We start from the raw sequence: 12,549 nt of genomic DNA, 5'->3' as shown, positions 1-12,549 counted from the left end.
TTATGTCAATGAATAGGCCTATAATTGCATTAGCATGTGCATGGATCTTTGCGGACTCAAATAATTATAGCAATTAAGCTGCTGAATATTGATACTTAGTACAATTGGCCAAATGACTACATTAACTTCAGTGTTCTTTATTCCTTAAATCCCCTGTGGAACTTTGCAGGTTATTTGCATTATAGTTTACATATTATGCTTGATTTAAGCCAGATTTGTATATTCAGTTTGACAGAAATGGCATTTCTTTAGTTTGTGACAATCTGAATATCACTATTAAAGTATTTCAGTACAGTGGGAGCAAGGACAAATGAATATTAGCATGCAATTGGAGAGGGATAACCTATGTCACAGGATATGGTAATGTGTACAAGCCATTAGTACTATACAATTGTGCTTGGTGTACATTTCTTGGCCTACAACACGGATCATTGTGTTAAACTAGTGCACATAAAACTGGGCAATGCCTCTGACTAATAGCTCATTGGGAACTCTGTTCACTCTATCCCAGTCAGGCAAGGAATGTTGCCAATGAATAATAACTCCCCATCCACATACAACTCCAGTAGACCCATGATTTGTGCATTTCTATTGTATTGTACTATGTAATGTCACATATAATCTGCATTCTACCAAGAGCTGAACTACAGTGTAAATGTTATGGGTACTATTTGCAATTTAAACAAAAAATTTTTTTAAATGTATTTGTGTAACAAAATAAACTGATGGAAGTTTAGAAATAGAGCAAAGAACGCACTTTAGTTCAGCGTAGCTGGGAGCATAGTTATTTTGAAGCCATTCTCTCCAGTTAAGGTGCAAATCCTGTACAGTATATGCCTTATGATGTTGTGAATGAATCATTTCCACAATCACTGCTGTCTCAGTACCATATACAAGTATAATTTTGCTTCTCTGTTTAGTTGGATTTTGTTTCTCTGGGTTCCTTTTTTGATCATTTTCTTTCTGTTTGGTAAGGTCTAAAACATGTAGCCAGCTTATTGCCCTTGCTTGTGCATGTAGCTGGTTAATTCTGTGTGCCAGTAATTGAGATGGTATAATAATTTTAAATATATTGCTGACAGAGATGAAACTTTGTGAAAGATCGTAATAGCAAATTAATTTGTTTCATATTAAACTTGAGAATGCTAGTCTGAGGGGAATATAAACATTTAAGTAACTGAACCACATTTGTCAGTGCATTGTGGCAGAGAGAGACTATGCAATGCACATGCCGGGGGGCAAATGTGCCCTTGACCGCTTACAGCCAGGATGAAGCAGTTTTTTTTTATAGATTGTTGTGGTGAGTGTTCTTCACACTCAGGCATCTTTACGTTGCTGACTGATGTTCCTTACCCTATTAAATCCTTTTTTTACAATAAGTTTGATTGTTGTTTTCTTAGAGGCTGGATACTATACAGGACTTGGGGACACTATCATCTTGGAAAGATAACACAGCTGTGTATTGAGGAGTTTATTGGTGGTTGGGGGTATGGAATGCAGTAAATATAGATAATAATCCTTTCATTTGATATAGCCTAATCAAGTCATCGAGACGTCAAAGTGCTTCACAGGATATTCTGTAAAGTGGTTTGACTATGTATTTTGTGGGCGAAACGCAGCAGCCGGTTGTGTATAGCAATGCCCCACAAACAGCCATGGAGTGAATGACCAATTTTATTTGGGGGATTGTTGGCCAGTGTACCGGAGAAAATTCCCCTCTCTTTTCAAATAATGCCTTGGGATCTGAATAGGCAGACAAGACCTCGGTTTAATATCTCATCCAGAAGCAAACCGAGGTCTTGTCTACCCACCACTGCACTGGAGTGTCAGTTTATACATTGTGATTCCAAGTCCTGATGTGAGGCTTGAAACCACAACCTTCTGATTCAGAGGTGAGAGTGCTACCCCTGAGCCAAGCTGGCACACAACAATGTAAGAGTAGAACGTATGTGCAACAAAATAAATGTTACAGAATGTAAATTTCATGCACTGTTTTCCTTCAGATATTGGAATTTGATATTTTCATCTGTTCATCTAGTCCAGGAGTGGGCAAAAGATGGCCTGTGGGCCATATCCGGTATGCCAAATGATTCTGCCCGGCCCGTCATTGTATCTGGCAATAGAAAAAATTATACTTTATTCAGTCCCAGAAAGTCACACAAATTTCGCATTTGAATCTGATTGGGAACATCAGCCAATCACACTGCTCAGTTGTGCGCACATTCCCTTAAGTGTTGAATCAGGCTGACGTAAAATGAGTTTATCAAAGAAGCGGAAAGTGGACGCTGAAGGCCGAATATTCAACAAAGAATGGATTTCCAAATATTTTTTTTTACCAGTGTTGGTGGAAAATAAAACCAATAAAATAAATTAAAAAAGAAAATAAATAAAGAAAATAAAATCAGTGTGCAGTTGCAAAACAATTTTGCATGTTTTTCACTGGCACTCGATGAGAGTTATGATGTCAAAGACACAGCCCAGTTGATAATTTTTATTTTGAGCTCACAGAAGAATTGGCATTAATGCAGTCAATGAAAGATACAACAACTGGAGAAGACCTTTTGGCGGCAGTAAATAAGTGTATCTTAAAATTAGGAGTAGAGTGGAAAAAATTGGTGAATATGACCACCAATGGAAGCCCAAATCTGACAGGCAAAAATTTGGGTTACTGAAAAGAGTTCAAGATCAAGTCAAAGAAACAAATCCAGAACAGAATATTGTTTTTCTACACTGCGTTATCCACCAAGAGGTCCTCTGTAAGAGTATTCTAAAACTAAGCAATGTCGTGGACACAGTTGCGAAAGTGGTCAACTACATTCGAGCAAGAGGATTAAACCACAGGCAATTTGTAACTGCTTGAGGAATTGGAATCCGAGCACAAGGATGTTCTGTATCACACAAATGTAAGATGGCTTAGTTTAGGAAAGGTCTTGAAAGCAGTATGGGAACTGAGAACAGAAATTGATTTATTTTTGGACATGAAACAAAAAGATTTGCATTTCCCACAGCTGAATGATGCGAATTGGCTCTCTGATTTTGCATTTGTCATTGATATCATGGCCACATGATTGAACTGAATTCAAAACTGCAACGGAAGGGGGCCTTTGTGCACGATTTGTATTGCAGTGTCAAGTCATTTATGACAAAATTATTTCTTTTATCGCGACAGATAGGAAACAGGCCATTCGCCCACTTTCCAACTTTGCAGCAGATTACTGTTTGCGATCAAAGCTTTAAAAAGTATATTTCGTCACTACTTGACTTACATGCCGAATTTTCTTGCCGATTACAAGATTTTAATTTGATCGAAAATGACCTGTCTTTGGTCACTTCACCTTTCTCATTTGATGTTGACAAAGCTTCATTTGACCTCCAACTCAAGCTTATTGATCTGCAATGTGATCCATTGCTTCCGGAGGAATTCAAATCAGTGCCGCTTCCCAGTTTTTACTCCTCTCATAATGAATATACCTTTCCAAAATTAAAGGCTCATGCCCAGAGGATGCTTGTGTTGTTTGAATCAACATACATATGCGAGGAGACATTTTCTGTGATGAGATTCAATAAATCAAAACATAGATCTGTGATGACTGATGACCACCTTGCAGCAGAACTCCGCATTGCAACAACGGAGGCAATGCCTGAGTTCAGTTGTTTGGTTAACGCACATCAGTGCTTTCATTCTTCCCATTGAGTGAGCTTCTCACATTCTCATCAATATGTGAATAAATTAATAAATATCGAATAAATGTCTGCTCAATGAGTTGTTTTTATTTAACCTAATTTTAATGAATGTCAATTATATAGACTTTATTTTATGCATGTACAAGTTTAAGTCTTGATTTTGAGCTACTATTAAGCATTTACATCTATATCAAGTGTATGGCCCGCAAAGCTTACCCAAATTCATGAAGTGGCCGCCTGCCAAAATAATTGCCCACTCCGATCTAGCTATTCCTCCATCCTTTTGCTGAGGCTTCAAACAAGGTTTACTGGTAGTGGTTTGATTTTTCTTGGGATGGTAGGAACTGCTATACAGGTAGAACGTGCCATGTTTGGCCGCTTAGTAGCAAAAAAAAACACCTGACTATATTTAATTCTAACTGGTGTTCAACCAATGATTTGCTTTTCACTAGCTAGTAGTCTTCCTGAAGTACACATCTTAAATGTACATTGTCAGGGGGTAGAAGTGTGGAAAAAGTGAAGGTAATTGCTCGAAAATGTATTGACCTTAGTAGATGAGTGCATCTTATTCTCTGCTGATCTGCTATGTTTATTTGCCAACTATCTAAGAATTGCCCCTAAATGTCTTGTTGCTGTCCTCAAAAATAATTTGTAACAACTGGCGTATATTATTTTCAAAAAATGGCCGTTATCTAATGAGTTTCCAAAAAAAAAATGGCTGAGGTCCTGCTTCCATGCTGTCAGGTCACTATTGATATTACTTCCTGTGCACACTGGCTGGTTTTCTGTGTATACTTGCAGCGAACAGAAAACCTTGGCAGCCAACTGTGTTCACTATCACAGATGTACTAGAAGTGTTCAGGAGTAATCGTGGCTGACTGTGCAGATCAGCCGGTTCATTCTGTCAGTGTATTGTACTTCTGGTGACAGTCGGTCCACAGGAGAGACCGCATTCCAAGTGAACTTGTACTCCAGTGTGGCGCTTATTAACAGATGTCCTTTATTTCTGCAGTTGGAAAATATTTACTAGCTGTTATAGATGTCTGAGACAAATGACGTGTAGATTTAGCATCACTGTAAAAGTTTATAGATTTTATTTTAGTGCCCAAAATATTTCAGATTTATTATCAATTGAACACAATGCGTTTTGCTGACCCAAATATGTCTGTTCTTTCCCCCAGAGGCAAATGCAGCATTTCGCTTCTCAACGAAACTGAGTTAGTTTCCTGCTACCTGGATAAGGAGGTAAAATATAGTTAAGTGTTTAATGATATATTTTCTGACATTTTGCTGACTTGCACTCCAGTGTGGCAAAGCAGTACTGAGGGAGCTTCCAATGTTTGCCGGTAAGTGTGCATTGTGGTGATCGGTTAAGACACATTGAATCGCGGGAAATATAGTCTTGACACATACACATACACATTTACTAGCTGCAGTGACGAACTGCGTACTTACTGGCTACATTGAATTACGCATGCGCATTGTATTATTGATTAAATCAAGTTTTCTATGACCTATACAGTTTGCCTGCAACTTGGACTTCGCTTAAGTCATATTAAATGTTATGGTCCTGACTGATATGACTTATGAGTTTTACTGTATATATCCCTAGCCATCAGTTATTCTTTGAAATTTAATATAACTGGAGCGACATGCCGAAAAACCTTATTTTTTATTCCTTGCTTAAATAGAACTACTACAGACGACTTTAATGTACTTACTTTCTCTTTTACAGGATGGTTTTTTCTATTCTTTGGTATATGATCCTTTACAGAAAACTCTCCTGGCCGACAAAGGAGAAATAAGAGTGGGCCCTCGGTACCAAGCAGATATTCCAGATATGCTAAAAGAAGGTAACATTGTCATCCATTAGCACCACGTAGTCAGAAATTTAAGAAGAAATGACATTGTAGTAACACAGTTCATTGATCCAGAAACACAGCATTTTTCCCAACTAATAGTAATCTTTCTGAGGACTAATCTATGTTCAATGCAAAAAGTTTTTTTTTTAAATAGCACCAATATTTTAGTTTTGTTAAAAAAATCACGTTTGTCTTGTACATTTATGATGATGGGATTTGGGGAAAGATGCAGAAAATAATCTTCATGAAGGAAAATGCAGCATCTTTTGGAAGCTGAAAAAGGTCTTTCAGTACTGGGAGGTTTAAACATTTGAAGCTTCTGTGCAAGTTAAGATATTTTATTTTAATCTGTTTCAAGAACACTCAATTGCTTGTCCAGTGATATTATGGTTTAGTTCAGGGTGGTCCAACTGGCAGAGACCGCATTCCAAGTGAACTTGTACTCCAGTGTGGCCCCAAATTTCTACTGCCCTCGAGAGAGGGGAGGGAGGGGTAAGCAAGAGCCTCCCTCAGTTGCCATGGGGTGGACCAAGGTCAGACACTGAGCGATGAGCTGCGCAGGTTTCTCACACAAAGCTATCTCTTTCCCCAGTGAGAAACTCCTTTACCGCCTTTACCATTCCCATCCCTCCCCACCCTACCTCTGCAATTTCTCAACCCAGCCGTTCCCTTTGCCTAGCACGTACCAGCTTACCTCATGACCCCTCACCCACCAGGACCATTTTGCCCCCGTTCTCTGGAGCTCCATTCTAAGAGTCCCTTCGACTCGCTCCTTTCCCCCCCCCCCATTTCAAGGTGCATCAAGACCTAACTCTTTGACCATGCATTCCTTCATCTTTCCCCATTCCTAGGGGAACTCCCACCCCCCTCAACTCCCACCCCAACTCGGGTGCCCAGCTGGCAGTGTCAAGCACTTTGAGACATCCTTCCGACATGAAAAGGGAGCTGTATAAATATTATGTTAAGTTTCTGGAATGGAAATACAAAAATATTGCTTATGTAGGACGAGGACCTTTCTGAAGTAGGGCATCCGGCCCTCAGCAGTCAAGTGGTTTGGACCATCCTGGTTTAATATATCAATTTGCTGCAGCTCTGATGGGTGTCCTGTGATTTTGGGCTTGCAACAATTTCTCCATATCTTGAGTGTTGGAAAGATGTAGAGTAGGTGCCAAGCTTCCATCCACATGGATTGAAGGTGACTCACAGTTGCTCCCATGCAGATTTTAGCATCCAGTTCAAGAGCTACATAGAAAGATAGGGGATCAATTTGCTGCACACCATCTTGGGGCAGCGGGCCAACAATGTGAAGCGAGCCCAAGAGCACTGGGCTGGAGTGTAAAAAAAAATTCTGTCCGGTTAGTGTAGCTACGGACACAAAGTGTACAGTTTCGCCCACAAAATATACAGTCAATTCACTTTGCAGCACCCGCATACCCTCATACTGAAACCCTCATACATACATTCGTCACCTCAAGGTGCGACTTCAGAAACTCCTTCCTTGTCGGTTGCCCTAACTCTTCCCTCCACAAGCTGCAGATCATCCAGAACTGCCGCTTACGTCCTCTCCTGCACCAGGTTCCGTGATCACATCACCTCCATCCTCGATCGGTTCCACTGGCTCCTCATCCCTCAGAGGATAGAATTCAAAATCCTCATCCTCACTTTCAAGGCCCTCCACGTCCTTGCCCCATCCTACTTCTCTGATCTGCTAAACCCCTATAAACTTGTCCTCCCCCATCGTTGAGCAGGCCCCCGACCTGCTCCATGTCTCCCACTCGATTTGCCCTACCATTGGTGACCGGGCTTTCAACCTCTTTGCCTCCACCCTTTGGAACTCCATTCCACAATCCCTTTGCCTTGCTCCCTCCCCTGCTCCTTCAAGGCACGACCCAAGACCCTCATTTTCGACTGTGTCTTCAGCCACCCTCCTATCTCTCTGCCCTCCCTCATCTGAACCCTGCGCCCCCTTGCTCGGGTCCTGATCCCCACCTGTTCAGCGCCTTGAGATGTCCTTCCGACGTGAAAGGCACTTAAACAAATGTAATTTTGTTGTTGGCTGGCATGTTACTGTTTGCTCATTACCCAGTCCCAAAATGAAAAAAAAGCTTTGCATGCCCTTGCCAATACAACCTCTAGTAAGAATAGCCTTTTCAGTAGATTCATAAATAAAATTGGTTTTACAGAGGTCTTATAGAAGACATACAATTTTTGAAAAGTGTACATTGAGTGGTTCAGTGCTTAAAATATTAATCTTTTAAGGCTGAATTTCCTTGCCATTGCTGAAAATGAAATGCAAATGTGATGATGGACTGAAGGATATTTGTTTCTTGCTCTGCAAAATGCCACTTGTGGCAGCTGCATAAAAAATGCTTACAGAAACATTGGAGCTCTTTAATTTTTAATGCTGTTGAATATTGTCAAAGAAAAAATAAATAAAATAATCAATTCTGAAACTTGCCTGGTCAGATCACATCAAAACCAATAGAAATTCCAGATGCTCTTAGGAGTAAAGTGTTGATAGAGCTATTGGCATAAATTTATGTATGTGCTTTTGTTGGAAAAGTGAATGCTATCCATGGTCCTGCAACTAGACTTGCTGCCTTCCTGATGCAAACTTGGGGGATGCAAATCTGCATATCTGATTAGGTGCAATGCCCTGCTGGCAAGCATTAAATAAATCTTCAACAAATGGGACTGGCATGACTTTGAACAGTACCCTGCCTGCTGTGTTGTGCTTAAATTGGAAGGAAGCTAGTTGTTGCTTATTCCTTTGTTACTTACTAATAAGATTCATCGCATGCTGATTGCTAACATTTGGCAATTTTTTGTTACAACCTAGTACCAAAAATATGTTTAGTGGTAACAATGTGCATTCAATAATTCCCAGTATATATTTATCTCAAAGGAAATGTAGAACTGATATTGAACTTGGAGATATTGTCTAAACCTAATACTTGTTTGGCAAGTTGTCAATGTTTAAATTTCACACCAACTGTGTGGCACAAGCTGCATGTGTGTGAAAGGATTGAAAACAGTGACTGAAAGTTTGATTAACTTGAAGATCAATGGGGAAAATGTTTTGTATGTTGCATGCAGTCCAGGTTTTCCATGAGTTGTAAGAGAATTTTCTGACATTGGCAAAGGCAATATGCATAACTCTCACTTGTTGTTCACACTGGGCTTTTCATTCAGCTCTCTGAAATTTTACCCCTGTGCGAAGGTAGTTGTTGCATTGAATAATTTGTTGTGGTTTAGCAATGGCATTCTCAAGAATTAATATTGTTCTCAGTCTTTTGCTAAGTGTAGTTTAAATTCAGTAGCACTTTATTATCTTTAGAATTCTAATAAAGAGTAGGCATATATGGTAATTATCCAATGGATAGATTTCAGAAAGTATGTTGCAAATATATAATGAGTTGACTATTGAATAAATATTGTATTCAACTAGTCTTTTTTTTAGTTCACAACTGTGTGGAAACATAAACCAATAAAGGACTGCTCTTTAGAAAACTTTAATTTAGAAATTGCAATAGACTTTGCTGCTAATTTTAGTTATGTGGTATAGAATCATAAGAAGACATAAGGATGAGACAAGAAAAGACTATTTATCCTGCATAGCGTGTTCCCTTCACAGACGGTGTACATTTGCCCTAGCGTAGACTCCATCAGCCCACTCTTCTCCTAAGGGAACTAGCAAACTGCAGGTAAAACTAAGCAGAAAATTGAGTTCTCTGAACATAGTTGAGCAAAACTCCAAGATATCAGATCAGTTCAACTTTAAAACTAATAATATTCACATTGTTCTATCTGTATTCCACGAATGACATGATGACATCATCATATTCCACACAGTATTTGCTTTTCTGTGTGTTTATAACCTTTGGTGACAGAGCAGAACATTTTAATTCTTTTGAAAGAAAAAATAACTGGTTCTGGAACTTAAGTGCTGGATCACGTAATTGCTTAGTTTGTGTTCTGTAAATGTTGGGAGTGTGGCTTTTAGGGGAAGCTTGGGCATACATACCTTCAGGTTGATAAAGTTATTGAACTTGATAGTTTAAGCTTAAAATGGGAATTTCATGTTGTAAGCTTTCCCATAATAAACGCACATCAGTAAGGTTGGTAATTTTACTGACAGGCAGAACGTTCCCTCTCTTATGTGGTTGAAGGAAGCAAGGCTTTTCCGAGTTTAATCACAACTCTATTACATTGATAAAAAAAAATCCTGTAGTTCAGTGTTTAGAGCACTCGCCTCGCATGCAAGAGACCTAGGTTTGATTCCTGGAAGGGCACAATGTTGGGCAAGTTTCCTTACTCCACACACCTCTGTTTACCTAACAGTAAGTAGAAACCCGGTTGTTATTCGATTGGTGGATCGCTTTTCTGGGGGTAATAATTCCTTCAAAAAAAACAATAATGATAAATTGGTCACTCAATCCAAGACTCTTTGTGGGACACTGCTGTACGCAATTGGCTGCCATGATTCGCCCACAAAATATACAGTCAATTCACTTTATAGTATATTCTGTGAAGCGCTTTGAGATGTCTCGAAGACGTGATAAGGCGCTATATCAAATGCAAGGATTATTATGGAAAGGAGAGAAAGGACGTGAAGGGTGCTATATAAATGCAAGTTGTTGTTGTAGTAGAGCAAATCAAATGACTTGTTTTATTTTTGCTTCAGTTTTTGGCATTTGGTGTGGAATAAAATATGATTTGTGCTCTGTCAATGAATTACTGTCTTGTGGCCCACATATGGCCTACACTATGTAATTGAAAGAATTGTTGCATGCTCTGTAGACTATTCCTTCAGGAACTAATGAAAAAGCAGTTTATATCGCAATTTAAATAACATTGACGCTCTACCTATTTATTCAGGTTGAGTCTGGATTTCAATCTGTTAATTAAAAACAATAGGGGTGGGTGGTGGAGGAGGGGGGATAGTTTCAGGCGATCGGGGAATGTATAATATAATACCATTGTAACTTTTTTTAAAATTTCAAATAAAAATGATTTACAGCGTTGTTCAGAAAACTGCTGGAACTCTTTGAGTAAGCATTCCAGTGATCCCTCTGGTTTGAAAAGTCTTCTCCAGGCCAAAATTAAAACACAGTCGTTCTTTAATATTTATAATAATAAAAATAATAATCCTTGAATTTGATATAGTGCTTTTCACGTCTTCTAGATGTCTCAAAGCGCTTCACAGAATATACTGTAAAGTGAATTGACTGCATTTTTGTGGGCGAAATGCGGCAGCCAGTTGCACCTACCTTCTTAAAATAGACATGGTTGAATACTTAATTGATATTGTTTTGGGGGAAGAGGAGCAATGAAAAGTGATTACTATGAGAAGACTTGGATTAATGTGCACAATTGAGACAGCAGACTTCCTTATTCCTTTTCCTGATGAATTTGAAGGACTGGTGCACTCCAATGTGAGATGTTGAGCAGTCAGCCTGCTCTCACTTCAGCAACCTTGCCCATGCTGCCCTGAAACTTAGTTAGTAAGAAGATACCAGGAATGATATTGTGCTCCCCACCCCTTCCTGTTGCAGACTGCCTGGTCTCCATTGAAGATTCAAATAATCGTTGCATCACACCTCAGCACTGGTGCTTACCATGGTTCAAACCATGCTTTATATTCTAGTTGGTTGGCCTTCTTATTTGCAATTCCAGTTATTCAAAGTGATGGAGCATTTTACTTTTTTATGTTGAAGTATATTGTGATCTATTCACTCATATCATTTTAATGTGATTAGTTGCCTGAATTTTATCAATTACTTCTCAAATTTTTAGGGTTCTCTTAATCCATTTATCCAACCTCCCCCCATTGCAGCTTAACCATGTCCTTTCATCAACTGTGTTCCACTGCCACAGTTCCAAAATTTGTTGATTTTCCCTGGAAGCAGAGGCAGCTTCACGTCTATTTGCCAAGGAACCCTCTCATGAGGACCAGGATTAAGCAGTTGGTGCTGAGTAAGCCTGGTGCATGGCATTGGACTTAGACCTCAAGAACATCAAGGTGGCTAGCACGTCACAAGCTGTCCTGTAATACTTACCTGGAACAAACTCCGTACCCACATCTCACCAGTTCTGGCCAGGCTCCACTGACTCCTCTACACCGAACGGATCGATTTCAAGATCCTCACACTCTTGTTCAAATCCCTTCACTCTCTGGCATTTCCCTACCTCTCCAACCTCCTCACTCCCCAATCCACCACCCAACGCCTCCGCTCAACTGGCACCGGCCTCCTGCTCGTCCATCATACCCTTGCGCCTAATACTTTCTGGAATTAGGTAAGTACAATGTGTCCCTCCATGGAGAGAGTGCGCATTCCATTCCAACAATCTATCTCTAGGATTTCCATGTGAAGGTGGGATGCATGGAAATCTCAGCTTGGTTTAGATATTCTTAACATGTGTCAGACATCTGGCTGACCAAAAAAAACTGATTATAGTAATTGGATCATCCAATTCTGATGCAAAGAGACTTTGTAAATTGGTTCATAATTCATCATTCAGCTCCAAAATAACTAGCTGAATGACATGAATTAGCAGAATATAGTAATAGTTCAGGTATCCTGCAGACTGGAAAAGAATAATTGCTGACTTTATTTGTCAGTGTCTTAAATCTTTATAACTTATTATCAGTTAAAACAAAACATTTGTCAGATCCCCAAACAACCAGAATCTCTAGAACTGTTGCTTTTCTGAATCACTACCTTGCTCTGCACATTAATTATTCTCACAGTGCGGCAATGTTCAAGACTACCTGCAACGCTGATCTCTGAAAGCATACATTGTAGATATTTGTATTCATGAGAGAGAAGAAAATACAGTGGTATGGGAGGGGAATAGGGATTAAGATTGGTAGAGTATATAACTTTTTATATAGAGTATATAAGAGTATAGAAGGTAGAGTATATAACTTTTTTGGCATGGATAAGTTTGGCCAAATGGCCTGTTTCGGCTCTGTAGATTCTATGCTATTAGTGGCTCAGCG

The 12,549-nt window shown here is 39.4% G+C and overlaps 1 protein-coding gene across 1 annotated transcript in view; it reads left to right on the top strand.

Moving 5' to 3' along the window:
• LOC103177994 (metastasis associated 1 family, member 3) overlaps window positions 1-12,549 on the top strand; it is a 107,487-nt gene that overhangs the window by 30,594 nt on the left and 64,344 nt on the right. The window contains exons 5-6 of the mRNA XM_042333224.1: window positions 4,866-4,929; window positions 5,420-5,537. Coding sequence (XP_042189158.1) covers window positions 4,866-4,929; window positions 5,420-5,537 — 182 coding nt within the window. The remainder of the gene's footprint in view (window positions 1-4,865; window positions 4,930-5,419; window positions 5,538-12,549) is intronic.

This window comes from Callorhinchus milii, unplaced genomic scaffold (genome assembly GCF_018977255.1).
Source record: "Callorhinchus milii isolate IMCB2004 unplaced genomic scaffold, IMCB_Cmil_1.0 Scaffold3, whole genome shotgun sequence".
NCBI lineage: Eukaryota > Metazoa > Chordata > Chondrichthyes > Chimaeriformes > Callorhinchidae > Callorhinchus > Callorhinchus milii.
This window is presented reverse-complemented; position numbering and strand designations above follow the sequence as displayed.